We start from the raw sequence: 21,382 nt of genomic DNA, 5'->3' as shown, positions 1-21,382 counted from the left end.
TATGAATCCATGATTAGTTTGTGCAGAGGTTTTGACTGGTGAATCTTTTTAAGGACAAGTTTGCAAGTCGCCCGGGTAGGCCCAAAACCCTTAAAAATATGATAGTTCTAGAAACCGCATGTCTATGGAGAAACCAGATTCCATTTTTAAATATTGTATGTAACTAGGAAAAGGGTACTCATAAATGTAATTTTTTCGGGGCCTTGTGTGGGTATATGTGAACTTAAGCCTTGAAAATAGGAAAAGGAGGGTTAATTGAATTAGGTCTGTTTGGAGCCTGGTATAGACAAAGTGAGCTTGAGAAGGCTTGGCAAAGGGTTAAAGGTGATAAAACCATTAGAAGACACCAAAGACACTATGTCAACTTCATTTACACTCATGGAACAAGTTTATGGTTAAATATCCTTTGCATAGGTTTTTGGAGCGTTGGGAAGGTGTGATAGGGATTGAGGAGGAATCCTCAATAGGAAAGTGTTTGTGTAAAACATTTGTGGCTATACCTCAGAGGAAAGTAAAAGTGGATTAGGCCTTGGAGGTATAACTAGCAGAACCCTTACCAAGTACCATTGGATGGGCTTGAGGAGTTAGAAGGTTGGAGAGAACAAGAAATTCAACTAGGTGACTGACAGCAACTCCAAGAATCTCTGCATCATTAACTTTCTCCTCCAGTTTATTTTATCCAATATCATATTCTTTTGCATCGATGGATTTTCCACTTTGTGCAACATCTATTACTATCATTTCCACATTTTTTATATCTACAACTTGTTCATTTTGATCCGAAGGACTATTGTACTCAACATCTATAATTTATTCATTATGTTCTCTAGGTTTTTTTGCCTGTATCTCCTCTTTATCCTATACATTTTCTTCTGCCAGAGATTTTGCATTTAATCCCTTGGCATCTTTCAAAATTGTGGATGGGCTATCCACTCCACCTTTGCCATTACCATCAATCGGGATTTTTGAAATTTCAGACTTAGGATTAGCTTCTAGTGATTTAAATAAATTAGGGTGGTCAATAAAGAATTGAACCCATGCCTCCTTGGTTTCACTGATTATTTCTTTAACTCTACCTGCCATAAGGCTATCGGTCTTGTGCCTACTTCTAAAAATTGTTCTATTAGTAGTTTCAAGACACCTATCCATCTCCTCCAGGGTAATTGAACCACAATTAGTTATTAATGCTTGAATCTTTATGTGTTAGTCTTCCTCTATAGCAGATAATCTTCTAGTATTTAGATTATTATATAGTTGTGTCGGTATTTGCTTTACAATTTCTAATAAAGCCTTCTTATATATGTCTAAGTGTAACAAAACTGCTTCCTCAATTTCTTTTTGCTCATCATCATCCAAATGTTCATAATAATGTTGAATGTTCTTTAACATACCATCCTTTGTTATTTCATCTATTAACTCAACACAAGGCATAGGTGGAATAATAGTTACATTACCAGTTTCAATAGCTTCATCTATGTCTTCTTTCTTCTTCTTCTTCTTCTTCTTCTTCTTCTTCTTCTTCCTAGATGATGTAGGAGTTTCTTTTGCTAGCCTTTTCTTCTAGGTAGGCTTCCTTTCAGCTAGCTGACTTGCCGATATCTTAAAAGTTACCTTCCTTGTCTATTGCTTCCTTGTCTTCACAGCTTTTTCCTTTGGGTTTTCTACCTTCTTTCTCTGCACCCTCTTGAAAGATAGAGGAATTTCATCATCTGTCTCAATATCTGAAGTAATTGGTGCAATGAGAGCTTTAGGCTATTTCCTCTTCCTGACTTCTTTTGTTGATGAGGCTTCAACTATAGTATTCATATCTTTTGAGACCTTTTCAACAAATTTACTTACTTTTCTCTGTTGCCTCTCTCTCTTCTTCTGATTAAATTCTGTTTTAACTTCAAGTTCTTTTTGCTTTGCAGTTCCAAATGATTTTTTAGATTCATCAGTCGGTGCATCAATAATCATCTTAGAATATGCATCCAAAATGATTGCATCTACCTCATAACCCATTTCCTCAATCCATATCTTTTGGGGTATCACAACTTCCATAAGATTTTCATCCTTTTTCACCATGAAATAGATTTTAGTTGAGTATTTCTCAACTATGTGCTTTGGAATTCTTTCCCTTGACTTCATGGCTTTTTGAAATGATTTGAAGTATCCCCAAACTTTTTCATCTCTTTGGTTCTCCAAACTGGTGATAGCACCCTTAATCTGCTTGCCTACCGGTATATCGAAGGCCCATTTCCTTTTTCCCAAACCCGGTATCACATTAAAAAAAAGAGCATTAGGCACACTATAAGATTTCCATACCAAAAAACTCCTTTATTTTCTCCCTTGATCTTGCCTAAGTTCATAATCAACTCCTCTTTCATCCATTCACACAGATCATACTTTTCATCCTTCTTCAACATTTGATAAGAAACAAAAATGCAAGAGCTAGAAATAGAGTTAAGTTGGTTAGAATGGGTTACCTTGTAACCTATAATCATGCTGATGAAGTTGACATCCTTGTCTGTAATGGTACTGACTCTCATTGAATGACTATTAGAGGATGCACCTGTGAGCTTGTTGATTTGATCATTTGATATCTTCTTCTCTAGTTACTAACCTATCTGAGGTAAGAAAATGATAGCCCTAATTGATTCCTTGGTGATCTTGTGGGGTCTATCTAACTAAATAAATTCACCATGAACTCTTCTCAGTACATGCTAGATTATTTCATCCTCAAACTCAGGATTATCCAAGATTTCAGTTAACCCTAGGTTTGCAATATGCTTGAATTCAGGCTTCATGATTCAGGAGTTGTTCAAAAGTTCACATAAGTACATTTATTTGATCTTATTTGTTCCCAAGTCCTCTAGATTGCAATGGATGTAAGCTCTGACATCCTCAACATAAATAATTCCTTCAGAAACCCTTGAAAAAGCACCGACCGAATCACCCAGAGTTGCAATATGAGGGTATCTTTTGAATATTGGTCTTAGATGGTCCTTAACCTCTACTAAAGTGGGATTTGTAATGAAAGTGGGGACAAAAGAAGAACCAACCTCCATTTCAAATGATTGAATTGCGAAAAATACCCGAAAATAGTCGGTAGTGATAAACCCTAGATATCTCCTTTGAATGCAGTTGAAATCACTGATGGTTGCTTCTGATCACTTTGAATTGCCTTTGACTAGCTTTGTATCACTTTGAATGCAAGGTCAACATATTGAAGCAAATTCTTCCTTTTATCCTTCAAAAAACCCTAATTCACCATCAACATAAATGCCTTCTAGTGAGACATACCTGGATCTCTATTCAACATATATATGCCGGATAAAATTTCTCAGATGTTTGAAAATTCCTTCCATATCTCTTTCCTAGGGAATATGTGGGATTTTCATGAAATTTTCCTACCCCTAAGATATCTCCCTCAATCGTCGGATGAGCTTCTTGTCGGTGCAGGAACAGTCTACTCTGTCAGTTGAGTAACCGAATCAGTTTAATCTCTCGATTGATCATCTGACTTCCTTACCCATCTCTTGGTATAATCATGTCGAATCTCATTGATCTTTTTCTTTCCTTTATCATTTGATCCATCATTGCTAATCGGTGGATTTTTGCTTCTACAAAACTTGCCTGTGTCCAATCTTGTTGCATGCATAACATGTAACATTGTTCATTTGAATTGCTTTTCTATATCCGGGATAATTGCTTGACCTACATTGATTAGCCATGTGTCCAAAATTTCCACATGCATGACATTTTACATTCATTCTACAACCTTCTATCTTATGACCATACTTATTGCATTTGGAACATTGACTGGGGACAGAGTTATAATTTTGATTTGCTCTACTTCTACATTGTCTAGCCATATGACCAAATTTATTACAAACAAATCATTTACCATTAAATTTGTGAGCATTGAGTTGTCTTACCGGTGTCCTCTGGTTCCAGTTGCTTTGATCATTATGCATACTAGATGTCTGATATTCATTTGCAATACTGGAGCTCTAACCTTGTTCAAATCCAAGTCCTCTAGAGTCTTTATTCTTCCTTTGTCTCCAATAGTTCATTGAGTTGTGCTGAACTAGCTTTAAATTTGTCCTTATACTCATTTATAATAGTCAAATCATCTCTTAGGATTGTCATCTGTCTTTCAAGTTCTTGTTCATTGTTTTGGAATTGCACTAATTTTGTTCTCAACACATCATTTTCATGAGCCAACCTGATGCATTTTTCAGATATGTCCTTCAGTGATCTAGCAAGGTCTTCCTCCTTTTTTCTTTTTGTCTTCAATTTCTTTTTCCATCCTCATAGTTAGGGCTTGCGTTTTATTCTTCATAACTTCATTTTCTTAACTCAGCTTCTGACATAGGTTTTTCAGAGTATCCTTTTCTTCATCATTTTGATCTTGCAATTGTTCCCATAGTTCCTTTCTTTTGGCTTCAACATTAGATAGATTTTCTTGCAGAGTGATAATGAATTCTTTTGCAGATCTATGTTCATCTTCCATCTTTATGTTCTTAAAATTTTCAGCTTCAAAATCTTCAAGAGAAATTTCAAGTTGTTGCCTCAAACATATCTCCATGCATTTTGGATTTAGGATGTCCCTCAAGTTGTTAGGCTTCCTTCGAGGCACAAGGCTCTGATACCAATTTCTGGAATCCAAGAACACTGAGAGGGGGGGGGGGGGGGTGAATCAGTGTTCTATCAAAATATAATATTTTAGCCTTATCAAAGCATTCATGCATCAATCGATACACATAAATACATATAACTGAAACAAATAATGTAACCACATAAATGAACACCATAACAAAAATAATTTATACATGGAATACCACAATGAGGAAAAACCACAGTGGGATTTGTGACCCACAATATCAATTCACTGGCCATATGAAGAGATATTACATATAATAGGGGCATGGACATGCAAGAAGGCACATTTCCTAGAGCACATTGCTCATCACCAAGAGTCTCACTAACTACAATCACTTTCTGATACAAAACTACAAAAATGAACTCATATAATGCATCTGCTATGCCTGATTGAGTTCAGGTTAAGGCTCTAACCATTCCGGTTCTTAAACCCTAAACCCTTGCTGGAACAACATACACCTTATGAGTACCTTAGAAATCATCTACAGATCATTACAAAATATTTCTTTTGCATACAAATGATCTCACATACATAAAATTTGCATTTCAGATCTTATCAGGAATGTTATATATTAAATGACCTAATAGACTAACTTATATACCCTTACAACATTTATGCCATATGTCGGCTTATATACAAAATGATAATACATGTCGTCTCAATACAAATATATATGAATTATAAAATGCTTTCCCGGATACTACCCTTTGCCGGATCTCCAAGTGATTTCGGCTTCCCATACCGGTACCTAGTTTGTCGGTTATCTTTGAAATCCTTGATGTCGATGAAGTGTCTACTAGATGCCGGTGAACCAAAATATGTTGCCAATGTTTCCATCATTGACAACATAAGAAACCGAATGAGTTTGAATTACTAACATAAAGTAGAATTCAATTCCTTCAGCAAGGATCTAGGTCCAAAAAACTCTTTAACAACATTGGACACATCTTCCCCCACCACCTCTCAAAAGTGTGGAAAGAAGAACATAAGAAATTCATCTGGGCCTAGAGATTTACTTCCATCAAAAGAAAAGACAACACTCCTAATCTCTTCCTTTGAAGGAATGACAACGATATTATGATTTTGGTTATCAGATAGGACTTTAGGTATGATATCAACCAACATATTTTCAGCCTCTAGGTCTAATAAAGTTGTTGCCATTTTGATGATGTTGTGATTGTCATTGATGGACACACACTTGTTTTATGATCACTTCCCTATGTATGAGTTATGCTCAACCAGTAATTGTTCCAACCAGTATTATGTATTATAGTCTTTAGACTATCGGTGTTTTGCAGAAAGTGTTTATCAATCTCAAGCGGTATGAAGACACAGACTGGTATGAAGACCCAAAGTGGTATGAAGACCTCAAGCGGTTCAAGGATCCCAAAGCGGTACGAAGGAACAAAGCGGTTGTTAACGTTTTCCCAGTCTTCATTTTTGACAAGCTGGTAATTAGTAAAATGTATGAACCGGTAATCGGTAATGAACAGGTATTACTCTGTGATGAGTTACGAACCGGTATTTTTGCGATGAGTTATCATCTACTGACACTTTGGTGGTGATTTTGTGTCGTGTTACTAAATGTGTCCAGATGCACTGAACCTAGGAACTTGCAATGTAATCCTATTGGAATGACATGAAATTAGATTCCTTTATAAGGACATCGTGTCTAGGGTTTTAGAAGTGTATGAGGTTATTGTATGTGCGATAATAGAAGAGAAGATTAGGTCTGTGTGAAGAAACAGAGTGTGGAGATACTGAAGACTGAAGTAATGATAAAAGTGCATTAACAATGAGCTATCAAGGACCTAACCAAGCATACTGTGCTAGTATCTAGATCACTCACTTGTTGATTACTCACATCTTTGACAAGTCTGAAACCCTTAACCGAGTAGGCCTGGCAAAGCCTTTGTAAATCCTCTAACAAGGTATTATTTAACAAGACTTATCTCCTAACAAAGATCTAGATTCCTAATAGGATCTGTTCTGGTGAAGAACATTGTATGACCTTAACCAGTCTGACCTTAACTAGTTTGGTTACTATTCTGTAGATAGTTACTTGTGAGTTTCTTCTCACTGTGGTTTTTCCCATTTGGGTTTCCATATCAAATCCTCTTGTGTTATGGTGATTGTGCTCTTGTGGGTGAATGCTTTATTTCCCTTTTGGTTTGCATTTGTCTTAACCGGTTAGTTAGTAAATTTGTTACACCGGTTGACTGCTAAACTATTTAGGTGTTTGAGTTCAGTAATTTTTGGTATACTAATTCACCCCCCGCTCTTAGTATTCATCAATTGGTATCAAAGCCAACCTTTCTATGAGTCTAACCACTTGGAAGGAGATATGGGGGAATACATTGTGAGGGAACTTACTCATCGGCTCACTCAGAATGAGAAAGCCTATGAGGAAATCAAAGTCAAATATAAAGCCTCTCTAGCAAAAAGAAGAGAACATGCTGAAAAACTGATGGAGCTTACTAAAAATAGTTCTTTTGATGAAGCAGACATGGAAGCCCTAGTTGAAGAAGTTGAAAAACTGAATGAATCTAATGCTAACCTAAGAAGGGAACTAGAAGGACTGACTATCAGAATGTGCCAATAGCTTGAGAACCAGAGGAAAGCTGAAGACCTGGTAAAAGACAAAGATCATGAGATCTCCAAGCTGAAGCAAGAAATCAGTGCAGTTACCGCTCATCTTCAAGAGAGTAAAGTGGAAAAGAAGAAATACAAGGTGAACTAAACATGGCTATCTCTAAGAATGCAACCTTGAAGGAATCCAATGTTGCTATTTCCAAGGAACTCACTGAGTCAAAGGAAATACTTTCCAAATTCAATAAGAGTACTGTTAAGCTAGAGCAAAAGCTTGAAACAGCTAAACCGGTAAAGAATACCACTAGACTTGGTTTTTTGGGTTATGAGGAAGGTGAGACCTCTGGAACAAAAGATGGAGCATCAAAGAAGCAACTGACACCAAAGGATAAAGGTAAGCAAAAGTTTAAACCTGTTTGCTCTAATTCTCTCAAGGAAGGACATACTGCTAATGTGTGTAGAAATAAGGTTTACAATAATTTTCCTTATTTTCTAAACAATAAGCCTAGATCCAATAGATTAAATGGCAATTGTTATGCATGCAACAAGTTTGGGCATAAAGCATTTGAATGCAGGTCTATTTTGCACAACACCGAGAGATGTCCACAAAGGAATCAAGGAGTTTTTCCTTAATCCTTTGTGAACCGGAATCCAAACCGGTATAATGCCTATGACCATCAGTTAGGTGGTGGTGGCTATCAAGTAGTAATTGGTTGGAGAGCAACCTATTTGATTTGCCATGGTAGCAGTCACATTGCTGCAACATGCAAGAGTTAGAATGGTAGAATGAATAAATGAGCATGGAGAGCACCTAGAATGGTATGCCATCACTGCAACAAACCGGGTCACACAGCTAGAATTTGTAGGATGAGAAAGAACATATCGGATGATATACCGGCCACTCCGGAAGGAAATATTGATGTTGAAACTATTCAAGTGGATATGAAGAAAACATGGAAGAAGAAACCTAAAGAAGTGTCACAGGAAGAACCAGTTTCTGCACCTAGTTTAGAAGTCCCTGAACCAGCAAATTGGGCTTCAAAAAAGCTTAGGGGGAACAAAACGGTGAAATATTTTGAACCCCCAGTTTATATCAGTAAAAGACCTTAACTATTATATGTTACCTGTCAATCAGTAGAAGACCAAAAATGGTAAAAGGAAAAATTAGGGTTTATACCCTAATGGTGGAGCATTTATTATGGTAGGTGAAGAATTCATTTAAAAGGGATTTTCAAGTCATTTTCACTTATCAGTTTTCAAGCGAAGAATTTTTCAAGAGTAGAGCGACAAAAGGCAATTTGACTTGTGACTCAGAGTGAATTGAATTCTAGCAGAAGAATTCTGAGGTACTTGCAACCTATCAGTGAAGAACACTAAGCGGTATTCAAACAATCAAAGTGGTGAAGTGTGTGCTATATTGACAAACCCCAAATTTCAAAATTCTTAAGGTATTTCTCAAAATTCTTGTTTTTTAGTTAATCATGGCTTCTACATCGCACTCCAATCCTAGTACACCTATTGATTCAGCGGATTTTATCCAACGGAAGATGAAATACAATGCCCTATCCCAGATACCCGCTGGAGTCATAGTGGAAGATGATATTTTAGGGTACATTGATTGTAAATTAGAAGACCTAGGATCTCTAGTGATCCATTCCCAACTAGGTCTATTTTGTGGGGATGACAAGAAGATCGAACTGGAATACAATATCCTGGAGAGGAAGAAACTTCACAATGCGATGTACTTTCTTGAAGAATTTATGGAAGATCACATTTGCATCATCCTGAGCAGAGTGCATGGCGACAAGATGTATCTCGAAAGGACACATGACATTATGCCTGAAGCCATCCATGTCATCATCGGTTTTTGCAACACTGGTGAGGTGCCAGCCCTAAGAAAAGTCATCAAGACAAAAATGACTAAGCTCACCGAATCTGTGAGCGACCAACGGGGAATGACCGTCAATACTATCAAGGATGATTTGGTCAAGTATGCTTGCATGGTGATCGGATATCAAATGATTCTATGCTAGTAGAATAAACTCTATCTCTGTTGCTGTGATAAATGCCACCTACAGAATGATCATGGAAGATGTGTCATTTTATCTATGCACCTGTATGCAGAGGCAACTTCTGGTAAACCCGAAGTCTATCAAACAGAACAATGCCTTAAGATTTAAATTTGGACGACTTTTGGTAAAACTGTTTTTCTACTTTCAAGGCTATTTTCCGGAGTTGGTGATATTCAATGGTCTGCTAACCAATTGGTTACCAAACAAATCAGGGAAAGTCTCCAAGCGGTGGGAACCATATATCCTGAAGTCTTGAATAAATATTTTGATGAATTCAAGTGGAAGATGAGGCAGCGGATGAGGATATCTGGTGATATTGTTAAGAAGTATGAAGAGGACATCTGCTTTATCATCAGAGTAGATGAGTGCATAATGGAGGTGGTGGAGCCCAGAAAGCAAAAAGTTGAACCCATGGGATATGAGGTGATGTATGACATGCTAGATGGGTATGCCTCTACCCTACTTGCCTTGCCTCTTGATTTGAAGAAGAAGAGAACTGACACCTACTTGGAAAGGATAAAACCAGTTGAAGAACCTTTAGTGAAGAAGGGAAAGGTAGTGCCATCAATATCAGCACCAGTTACCTCAGCAAGTCCTAAAGTGACCAAGCGGTCACCTGCCAAGAAGAAATCGAAAGTTGAACCCACCAAGGTTTTTGAAAGAAAGCAAAAGACTAAGAGAAAATCACCAGATTCTAAGGATATAGAACTTGAAGTGCAGCCTAAGAAGACTAGGCAAACAAGGAAGAAGGCAAAGACAACCAGCAATGAACCTGCATCATCAACATCGGTAAATATAGACATTTCCTCTTACAAACCTTTGACACATTGTCAAAGGACTATCAAGAATGTTAGGAGAAAAGTGCTAAGTGACTTATTAGATTACTTTGATGATTTTAATGATAATGAAAAAGAGGAAGTTGAACATGAAGTCATCCAATATCGATTTATTAATGAGTGGTCGCCATCAAAAATCAGATTGGTGACACCAGATTCTTTATACAATTCTTTAGATAACTAATGGTGCATTGCCATTGAAAAAGAATAGGAAATAAGAGAGGAAATCTTTGCACAATATTTTAATGATGTGTCAAATTTTGAGCTCTATGAAATCATGGATAAGTACAAAGGGCTCTTCTTCATGAGAAGAAGAAGACTCTTGTTACTAGAAGGCAAAGTCTCTGAAGTGGTGAAAGATACACACTCTCATGCCAAAGCCACTCTGAGATTGCACCAAGTGTCTGAGGCTAACAAGAAGGCCGAACAAGAACCAGAAACCGAAAAACCGGATGAGGAATTTGATGATAAAGGAGAAAGAGTAACAGAATACGTAGACACGATTGATGTTGATGCATTAGATGTTGAAGATGTCACTCCATAAACTGAAAAATAAAAAGCAGACAAGGAGAGACAAGACAAAGAAAAGGCTGACAAAGAGCAAGCGAAATAGGAAGAAGAGAAGAGGAAACAAGAAGAGAAGAAGAGGAAACAAGAAGAAGAGAAGAGAAAAGAAGAGGAAAAGAGGAAAGAAGAAGAGAAAAGGAAGGAAGAGGAAAAGAAGAAAGAGGAAGAGAAAAAGAAAGAGGAAGAGAAAAAGAAAGCAGAGGAGAAAAATAAAGAAGAGGAGAAGCAGAAAGAAGAGGAGAAGCAGAGAGAAGAGGAGAAGAGGAAACAAAATGAGGACAAGAAGAAGGAAGAAGAAAGGAAGAAGGAAGAAGAGAAGAAAAAGAAAGAAGAAGAGGAGAAAAAGAAGGTAGAAGAGGAAAAGCAAAGAGTCAAAGAGAAGAAGGAAGCGACAAAGAGCACATAAGTGGAGACCCCAAAGGCAACCAGTGGTCAAGCCAAACTGGCTGACATCACCAGTCCTATTGACCTCCAATCTGCAAATGAATCGGAGCTGCTCTAAATCATTAAGCTTGCACAAGAGAGACTAGAAGCATTAAGGAGGAAAAAGGAGCAAGATGTTATTCAAACTGTGGTTAACACTCTTACTAATTTGATTCCTGATACTAACTTCCCCAGTACCGATTCGTCTTTGACCCAACTGAAACTTCTATGTATAGTTGTAGAGGACCAGACACAATGTCTAGAAGAAGTTGCTAAAGCTAATGCATAGAAGAAGAATCAAAAGGCACTAAACACTACCTTAGTGAAGAAACTGAATGAGCTCTGGTCTGAACTTCTGAAACAACAAAAGAACATAAGAGATGCTATGGATGAGGGCAAGCTACTGTTAAGCAAAATCAGCCAACCCCATCTATTTTGTGATGATGTGCTTGCATAGAAGGAAAAAATACAATCTGATTTGCAGGCATACCTAAGCACCTTTAAGATGCCCTATGATTCTTTCACCACATATGGGAAAACTATTCACCGGTTTCAGCTCCAGTCTGGCAGAATAGAGTTGGAGATTAGCAACAGGACCAAAGATTTGCAGGAACTTCAACTGGTTTTATTACCTAAAATGCAAATTCTTCAGAAGTGCTTTCTTAATCTCGAAGCATTAACAACCACTCAAGAGATGAGCACAATTGATGCCTTGGAAGAACAGGTATCCCAGATGCAGATAGAAAGTGAGTTTGCTACCTCATTAATTGAGTCATGGTCTTTATCCATGAAGACTTTTATGCAGGATTTCAAATCAGTTTTTGATAAGTTTTACTCATTATTGTCATAAACATTTATTCTTTTAATGATAATGAGAAACAGGGGTTATTCTATAGTACTTTGTCATTGTTGGCAAAGGGGGAGTAGTATATATTGTACTTTTTGCAAAAAGGGATAGTGTATATGCTTAGGGGGAGTAATTTTTATTATGGCATATTTTTTGTTGTAAAACACTTAGATGTCAAAATTTTCCTAAGAGTTCCCATCAATGCCAAAGGGGGAGATTGTTGGCATTTTGATGATGTTGTGATTGTCATTGATGGACACACACTTGTTTTATGATCACTTCCCAATGTATGAGTTATGCTCAACCGATAATTGTTCCAACTGGTATTATGTATTATAGTCTTTAAACTATCGGTGTTTTGCAGAAAGTGTTTACCGATCTCAAGCAGTATGAAGACCTCAAGTGGTTTGAGGATCCCAAAGTGGTACGAAGGAACAAAGTGGTTGTTAACATTTTCCCAGTCTTCATTTTTGACAAACCAGTAATTAGTAAAATGTATGAACCGGTAATCGGTAATGAACCGGTATTACTCTGTGATGAGTTACCAACTGGTATTTCTATAATGAGTTATCATCCACCGACACTTTGGCGGTGATTTTGTGCCGTGTTACCAAATGTGTCTAGATGCACTGAACCTAGGAACTTGCAATGTAATCCTATTGGACTGACATGAAATCAGATTCCTTTATAAGGACATCATGTCTAGGGTTTTAGGAGTTGATAGGGTTTTAGAAGTGTATGAGGTTATTGTATGTGCGATAAAAAAATAGAAGATTAGGTATGTATGAAGAAACAGAGTGTGGAGATACTGAAGACTGAAGTAATGATAAAAGTGCATTAACAATGAGCTATCAAGGATCTAACCAAGCATACTGTGCTAGTATCTAGATCACTCACTTGTTGATTACTCACATCTTTGACAAGTCTGAAACCCTTAACTGGGTAGGCCTGGCAAAGCCTTTGTAAATCCTCTAACAAGGTGGTTCACAATTGTGGATCTGAAATGCTCTCACAAGGTAGTCTTTAATAGGACTTATCTCCTAACAGAGATCTAGATTCCTAACAGGATTTGTTTTAGTGAAGAATATTGTATGACCTTAACCGGTCTGGTTACTATTCTACAGATAGTTACTTATGAGTTTCATCTTACTGTGGTTTTTCCCATTTGAGTTTCCACATCAAAACCTCTTGTGTTATGGTGATTGTGCTCTTGTGGGTGAATTCTTTATTTGTTGTTTGGTTTGCATTTGTCTTAACCGGTTTGTTAGTAAATTTGTTACACCAATTGATTGCTAAACTATTTAAGTGTTTGAGTTCAGTAATTTTTGGTATACTAATTCACCCCCCCTCTTAGTATTCATCAAAAGTATCTTTCTTTAGAATATCAACAAAGAACTCAATAAAAACTCCACTTATTTCATCCTCATTATCAATTCTTCTCCCATTCTTCACAAGGTGGCCAATTCTATTGCAGCCTTGTGTTTAAGGGTAGAGATGTGGAAGAATCTGGTATTTTTATCACCATCCTTGAGCCATAAGGATCTAGATCTCTGCCTCCAAAAGGCCTCTTCTAGAGAAATAGTTTTGTGTTATTTTGACAGAACCTCACTTTCCTTTCCAAAATTATCATTCATATAACCTTCATTTTGGACTTTATCCTAGATCAGGCCCAACTCCTCTTGAATACCAGATTTGTGAATGAAGATGTCCCCAAAGACTTCTCTATTCTAGTTTTTAACCCCCTGCTTAACATGCCTTAACTTTGTAGCAAACCGGAACATAGCAGAACCATCCACTTGAACAATCCACCAATCCTTCATGCTATTGGAAAGGTTTGGGTGGGAGAGCCACATTTTCTTGAATCTAAAAGGATACCTCCTTCGCGAGCCATTTCTAGGCTCAACCATCAAACATATTGGAAAGTGGTCAGATCTAATTCTAACCATAGAATTTAGAGAACATACATAATGTTGGATTGACTCAACTGAGATCAAGGCCCTATCAAGCCTAACTTGAATCAGGTCAGCTCCAACATGATGATTAGACCAAGTGAAGGAAGCTCCAAATAAACCAGACCTTGACCATTGATGAAGTTAGCTAAGTCCAGTTTGCTATCATTCTATATCTGGTATCCCCCAAATTTCTCAGATTCCATAAGAGGGGTATTAAAATCCCCCATTACCAACCAAGGATTATTGGGATAACGGCTTCGAAAAGAAGAGAGATTTAGCCAAAATTTCCTCCTACAAACTTTATTATTGGGAGCATACACATTGGATAGGATCCATGAGAACCCATCCCTTGAATGTGTAAACAAGGTAGCCACATGGTTACCATTGTGATAGATATGAGTGCCATGAATAATCTAAGTATCTCAAAGAGTAACAACTCTCCCAGAAGCCCCATCAGAGCCGCTTCCTTTAGATTCACAAAATTTAGAAAACTTAATTTTCTCCACCTTATCTTTCAACATTTTAGTTTCTTGAATAAGTAAAATATCTGGTCTATGATCCCTAGCAATATTACAGACTATGTCTTGTTTATGACTACTATTAAGACCTCTAATATTCCAACAAAGGATCTTCATTTCTCACTAGAAGAATTAAATAGACTATCATGGATCATTTTCTGTGATCCACCCACTATGTTCTGCATGCACTCTTGCTCTCTTTGAAACCTATTAGATTTTTTCCCTGCACTTCAAGGTGGCCTGCAGTCTACCTTCCCTCTATTGTGAGTAGTAACTCCAGACTTCTGCTATGATATCTTTTTCTTCGACACCACCTTAGTATAGCTCATTTCTTTGTCAAATTTGATTCCCTCCAAACCAGTAGCGCTATCAACCTTTGAGGACTACAGGTTGTCCAAAATAACAACATTCTAATCCAAGTCAAGGAAGTTACAGGTGGAGTGTTATGAAGAAGAGTCATCCTTGGGGGTGTTCTTCAGATCACTGAACTCAAGATTACCGAATGATGATCCAATAACTAAAGAAGATTGTTGATTTTCAAAGGTACATTCTTCCATATCCTTGAATCTATGGTGGGTCAGGGGTGAAAATTCCCCCTCTTCCAAATCCTCTACCAATACCTATTCTTCTTCATTTATAACAATCACATTCTCCTTAGTTATCTCCTCTTCATCCTGAACAAGAGCCTCCTTTGAAATAATCTACAAATCTATATCCTTAACCTCAAGGTTTTGATCTTCATGGTTACTCTCTCTATTGTCTTCCTCCTAATCTGTTCTTTCACTTCATTTTTTTGGCAAGGTTGAACAATATTTTCCTTATTGGTTTCGTGGCTCCCATCAGGCCTTTTCTAGTGCACAGAATCACCATTCTTATTCTGAACTTCTGTGTCCACAAGTTTGGGTTTCCAGACAATATGTCCTTTGTTAGAATCTATCTTAGTATTCTGAGGGAATTTCTTTGCCCAGTGGCCTGCCTTTCTGCACAAGAAGCAAACAAAAGGTAACGATTCAAACTCAATAGTTTGAACTAATGTTCCCAACTTCGATACCAGCTCAACTGATGAAGGAAGATCCTTAGATCTAGACACCCCCACACAAATCCTAGCATAGACCATTCTTTTTCTATCAGCCATCATAGGATCAATGGATAGAAGTTCACCAAACACTCCAACAATGCCCTTGAAAATATCTTCATGCCAATATTCCAGAGGAAGTCTGGGCAACTTGACCCAGACAAGAATGGTTGCAAAAAAAGCATCATACATGTCCATATTTGGACTCCACTTCTTAAGGATTAAAGAGGACCTCCCCATAATCCAAGGGCCACCACAAATAATAGTAGTAATATCCTCAACGCATGAGAACACAAAGGAGAAAAAACCTCGAGGGAGGGCCGAAACCTCAACTTGCCCTTTAATCTTCACAAAAATCCTCACTGAGTCAATATTGGGTCTAGGCTTGGAGAACTTTCCAACAAGGGTAAGTGTCATGATAGCAATGTTGTGGTCAATCACCTGGTCAAGGATAGACAAAGAAACCTTACCATTAACCTTATCACAAGTGACAAAGATAGGGGGAAAGGAATACCTTCCAGTCGGCTTAACCCCAAATAAAGCAACCCAACGATTATTCACGACTCTTGCTAAAAAGGCATGTTCTGTGACCCCTGTGATAGGTTAGACAACTAGAGAAGCCTATAATGAAGAGATGCCATGAGGATCATCCACAAGGGACACTCTCGATGAATGCCCATCCCTTGGGTCCACCTGAAAACCCTTTTTGGGGTCCCCACCATCTTTAGAATCCACATCAACCTGGTTGTCCTTAGTGCTAGCAGATCCAGGGGATCTCGATCTAGTTCCTTGTGAGCCTAGAAGGGACCCACTAGGGACCGCATAAGCATCACCTAAAACCCTACCCTGAGTGCCATACTGTCATTGATGTTAACACTCAAGAACATCCAAGTTTTAAGAAGTACCCGAACAAATCATTTAAAAATATTCTGGCGAGTGCGCTTTCAAGAACTCTAAAAGGAGTTTTGTTAATTCTGGAATTTAGGGCATATATCCATGTGAAATTGGAAGAACATGACCATGGGAAATTATAGAAATTATGGACAGATGATTTGATTGGAGATAATTTCAAAATCAAACCAGAGTATCAAACTCTAGTTTATAAAAGGTTGAATGTATGGAATCTTTTCCCCAATTTAAGTCTAGATGACAAATGGGTCAGGATAGTGATGATTCATTTTCATGATGAATTCATATATATGGCTCAAATAATCTTTTCAGATCACCACGAATGTAATGAAGTTGGTAATCAGATCGTGCGACTCAGGAGGTATCCCGAGACCAAAGGCGATGGAAATAAAGAGGTCAAAAAGCTAACCAAAGTGGTCTGCAACGACCGTTATCTGAAGGTTGATACTATTACAAACCCCATTGTATAATATGCATAAATGGTGATCAGGAACAAAGTCTACTACACCAATAGAAAAAACTCAATTTCAACGATTGTAGTCAACACTAGCTATTATGGTTGGTTACCGACACACAAGTTTTGGTTATCGGTAGAAGATCTAGTGTTAATGACAGAAGAGACTATCTCTTGGACACTTCAGGTATAATTGGATCAGTAAAGATGTTGTATGAGCATGTTTTGGTCAGTTGGTATTGGCTTGGCAATTGGATGCTATTATACAATCTGGTAAACCCTTACCGACAGATCTTTCATTGAGGAATTGTGACAGGATGCATAATTAATGTTGGTGCAGTTTCTTCATGGATTTTAGGATGCTGAAGATGTTCTTTGATAGTGCTTCAACTACTTGAAGACATTTCTTTAGCATGGTGAACCCAAAATAGGTTCGATACCTATCTAGGTTGTGGACCAGTATAATGCTAACGTGTACTCTACATGTTACCAGGATGATTCAAGATGATTTATAGATTTGTTATTATTGTTATGGTCTTAAGCTGACATGGCATATCATTGTAAATGGAATTATGTAATGATCTTATTGTAATATCTTTAGGTGGCCAACCTAATAGTTTTAGGCCTTAGGGTTTTTATAAATAAGAGGTAGAAACTCTTTGTAAAGTATCATGGTTATTGAAAAGGTCATGGTCAAGGAATGTAATGTGCGAATATTGTAATATCATTTAGGCAGAGGAGTTGATTGATCATTGGTGATCGAATTGGATTCAGAAGAGGATTTAGTCCTCCGACGCTGAGCTTAACCAAGACTAGAATCAGGCATGGTAGATGCTATTTCTAGTAGTTCACTCTATTGGATTCTTGTCCATTTATCTTGAGATGGTTGTAGCCTCTCTGTAGTCAGTGAGACTATTTTGTAATGAGCAGCACGCTCTCGCTAGTGTGTCTTCCTGCAAGTGCAGACCCGTCTGGTAACACATACTTTCTATAGAAGTATCATCTGACTGTGGGTAGGCTTCCCACTGTGGTTTTTCCCTTTCCAGGTTTTCCACGTACAAATCATGGTGTTGTGTGGTATGGTTGCTTTGCATTGATTATCTGGTTAATTGTTAAGTTGTATTGTTTACTGGCATCTGTTCATACTGGCATCTGTATGTGCTTTATCGACACTTGATTTGTTTAAGGTTGTATTGTGGATTAAAAGTTATAATCTATTAACAATTGATTCACCCCCCCCTCTTAGTTGTTCACCAATTATCCTAACAATTGGTATCAAAGCTTTGGTCCTCTTTTGCAGAAGCTTAACCGCTTGAGGTAGATCCTATGGCAACTAACACTTCTAATCCACCGACAAATATTTTTAGAAGAGAAATCCCTAAGCTTGACGAAAAAAATTATGGGATATGGAAAATTAGAATGGAGACTCATCTTAGATGTCTTGGACAGGATATTTGGGAGATCACTAAGAAAGGATACACACCTTATGATCTAGCATCTGGCAATCCTGCTGCTACAGACCTAGGTAAGAATATTGAAAATTATTGTAGAGCTAGAGAAGCCCTCTTGTGTGCACTTACTGATCAACAGATAATGAGATTGTCTGACAAATCATTGGCTAAGGTTAAGTGGGAAAAATTGCAAAATCTGAATGAAGGTGGCCCTACTATCAAATTTGCTAAACTTGATGGTTACCGAGTAAGGTATGAAAACTTGAAAATGGAAGATAATGAAAGAATTGTTGTGTTTATGGAAAGAGTCAATGAGGTTGTTATGGGAATTCAATGTTGTGGAGGATTTCTAAGTGAAGATGAAATAGTTTCCAAAGTCTTGAGATCCCTTCCACCGACTTACAAGATGAAGGCAACTACTATTAATGAGTTAAGAACAATGACAAACACCTCAGTTAACAGAGATATTTTGATTGGGAAATTATCTACTTTTGAGCTTGAAGAATTTGGATCTTTTGGAGCTGTAAAGTCTGAACCTGCTTTTCATGCATCATCATCAACATCTACTAGAAAAAGTGATTGGAAAGCCCTATATGCAAAAGAATTAGAAGACATGAGGAAAAAAGATGAAGAACTTGAGCAACTTGAAGCCTTATTTGCTAGAAGAGTACCTAAAGGACCAACTGGAAGTAAGTATGAAGGAAAAACACCTTTTAAATGTTTTGCATGTAATAAGATTGGTCATTTTGCATCTAGGTGTTCTGAAAGGAATGCAAGGTTTTAGGAAATAGTTAAGAAATCTTTTAAGCCTAAACCAAACAAATATAGATTCAAGAAGAGTAAACAATGCAACATAGCAGATGAGGAAGGAGTAACGGATGACTCTGGAGATGAACTGACAAAAGAATCTGCTAGTAGATCTAGAAATGGAAAGGAATGGTTGTTCTATGCTTTGAAGGAAGATGAACCAGAACCAGCTATCAAGAATGAAGAAAAGGCCCTGGCAACAAAAGTTGAAGATAAGAATGAATGGGTAATTGATAGTGGATGCTCACACCATATGATTGGAGATAAAGGGAAATTTCTGTCACTACAATAATACAATGGTGGTCAAGTCAGATTTGGAGATGACAAGGCATGTATGATCAAAGGTAGAGGTATTATTTCTTTGGATGGCAAGCATAACATTGATAATGTCTATAATGTACAAGTTTTAAGGTATAATCTTTTGAGTTTTGGTCAATTAGTTGATAAGGGTTTTTAACTTCAGTTTGAAGATAGGAAATGCAAAATCATTAACAAGACTGGTTTGGATATTGCAATCGGTACTCAGATAGGAAGTAATATATTTCACTTGAACACTGGTAATAAGACATGTTTGATTGCTTATATTGATGAGAGTTGGCTATGGCATAAGAGTTTGTGTCATGTTAATTTTGATTGTATTGTTAAGATTAGTTTAACTAAGGCAGTTAGAGATATACCTAAGATTATGAAGCCTCATAATCTGGTATGTAAGGAATGTCAATTGGGTAAGAAAGTCATAAGTTATTTTAAGAGCATACATGATAAATCTAATGATGTAATTGATTTGATTCATATTGACTTATGTGGTCCAGCAAGGACTAGAAGCTTTCAAGGTGATAGGTATTTCATGCTGATTATTGATGACTATTCTAGAATGATGTGGGTGACTTTTCTAAGGGAGAAGTCTGAAGCTTTTGAGAAATTCAAGATCTTTAAAGTGAAGGTTGAAATAGAAACTGGATTGAAAATCAAATTTCTAAGATCAGATCATGGTGATGAGTTCACTTCTCATGAATTTAATAGTTATTGTGAGACAAATCGAATCAGGAGACAACTATCTACACCTAGGACTCCTCAAAAAATTGGAGTAGTTGAAAGAAAGAACAAAACCATTTTGGATGCAGCTAGATCTATGATGATGGAAGCCAAATTGCCTCATATCTACTAGAGAGAAGCAGTGAGTACAACAGTCTACACATTCAACAGAGTTCACATCAAAGGTGAAACCGGTAAGACCCCTTATGAACTATGGTTTAGACATACACCTACTGTTAAGTATTTCAAAAAATTTCAAAGTAAATTCTATATTAAAATAGATGATTCAATTGGAAAGTTTGATCCTAGATGTGATGAATGGATATTTCTTGGTTATTCAATTCAGAGAAAAGCATATAGATGTTATAACAAAAGATTGCAGAAAATTGTGGAGAGTGCTAATGTGAAAGTGGATGAATAGTAAAAAAATCATTCTATATCATATGACAGGGAACCGACAGTGGAAATGATCATAACTGAACTGGAAATGCCTCAACTAGTACATGAAGTTGAGACAGTTACACCAACACAATCAGAAAATTCAACTGTGACTGATGATCAGAGTAGTGAACCTGAAGTTCAAAAGAAACCAAGGTATGTAAGATTAAATCATTCTGAAGATCAAATTATTGGAGATAGAAATAAGGGAGTTATGACAAGAAGAAAACTGGAAAATGAAGAGGTATGTCTTATTTCTCAAGTTGAACCGGAAATTGTTATTGAATCTTGTAAGGATAAACATTGGTTAAAGGCTATGGAAGATGAATTAGATCAAATAGAGAAGAATGAAACTTGTTATTTAGTTTCCCAGCCTAAAAATAAGGTTTATCAAATGGATGTCAAATGTGCATTTTTGAATGGTGAGCTTGAGGAAGAAGTTTAAATTGAGCAACCTAATGGATTTTCACTGACATATGACAAAGATATAGTTTGCAGATTGAAGAAAGCTTTATATGGATTGAAACAGGCTCCTAGAGCTTGGTATGAAAGATTGGATAAATATCTTTTGAAGATTGGTTTTACTAAAGGCAGTGCTGATAGTAATCTATATTATAAGATCACTGATAATGATATTCTGATTATTGAAGGTTTTTTTGATGATATCATTTTTGGAGGAGAAGATAAACTGTGCATGGAATTTGCTAACAATATGAAGAATAAATTTGAAATGTCCATGATTGGTGAGATGAAATTTTTCTTAG

General features: G+C 37.0%; 1 protein-coding gene across 1 annotated transcript; it reads right to left on the bottom strand.

Annotated features, from left to right (window-relative positions):
• Positions 1-15,299: 15,299 nt before the first annotated feature.
• On the bottom strand, positions 15,300-15,941 carry LOC131858391 (uncharacterized). The gene has a single exon (XM_059211623.1). It carries the CDS (start codon positions 15,939-15,941, stop codon positions 15,300-15,302), a length of 642 nt encoding a protein of 213 aa, XP_059067606.1.
• Positions 15,942-21,382: the final 5,441 nt, after the last annotated feature.

This window comes from Cryptomeria japonica, chromosome 9, assembly GCF_030272615.1.
Source record: "Cryptomeria japonica chromosome 9, Sugi_1.0, whole genome shotgun sequence".
Classification (NCBI taxonomy): domain Eukaryota; kingdom Viridiplantae; phylum Streptophyta; class Pinopsida; order Cupressales; family Cupressaceae; genus Cryptomeria; species Cryptomeria japonica.
This window is presented reverse-complemented; position numbering and strand designations above follow the sequence as displayed.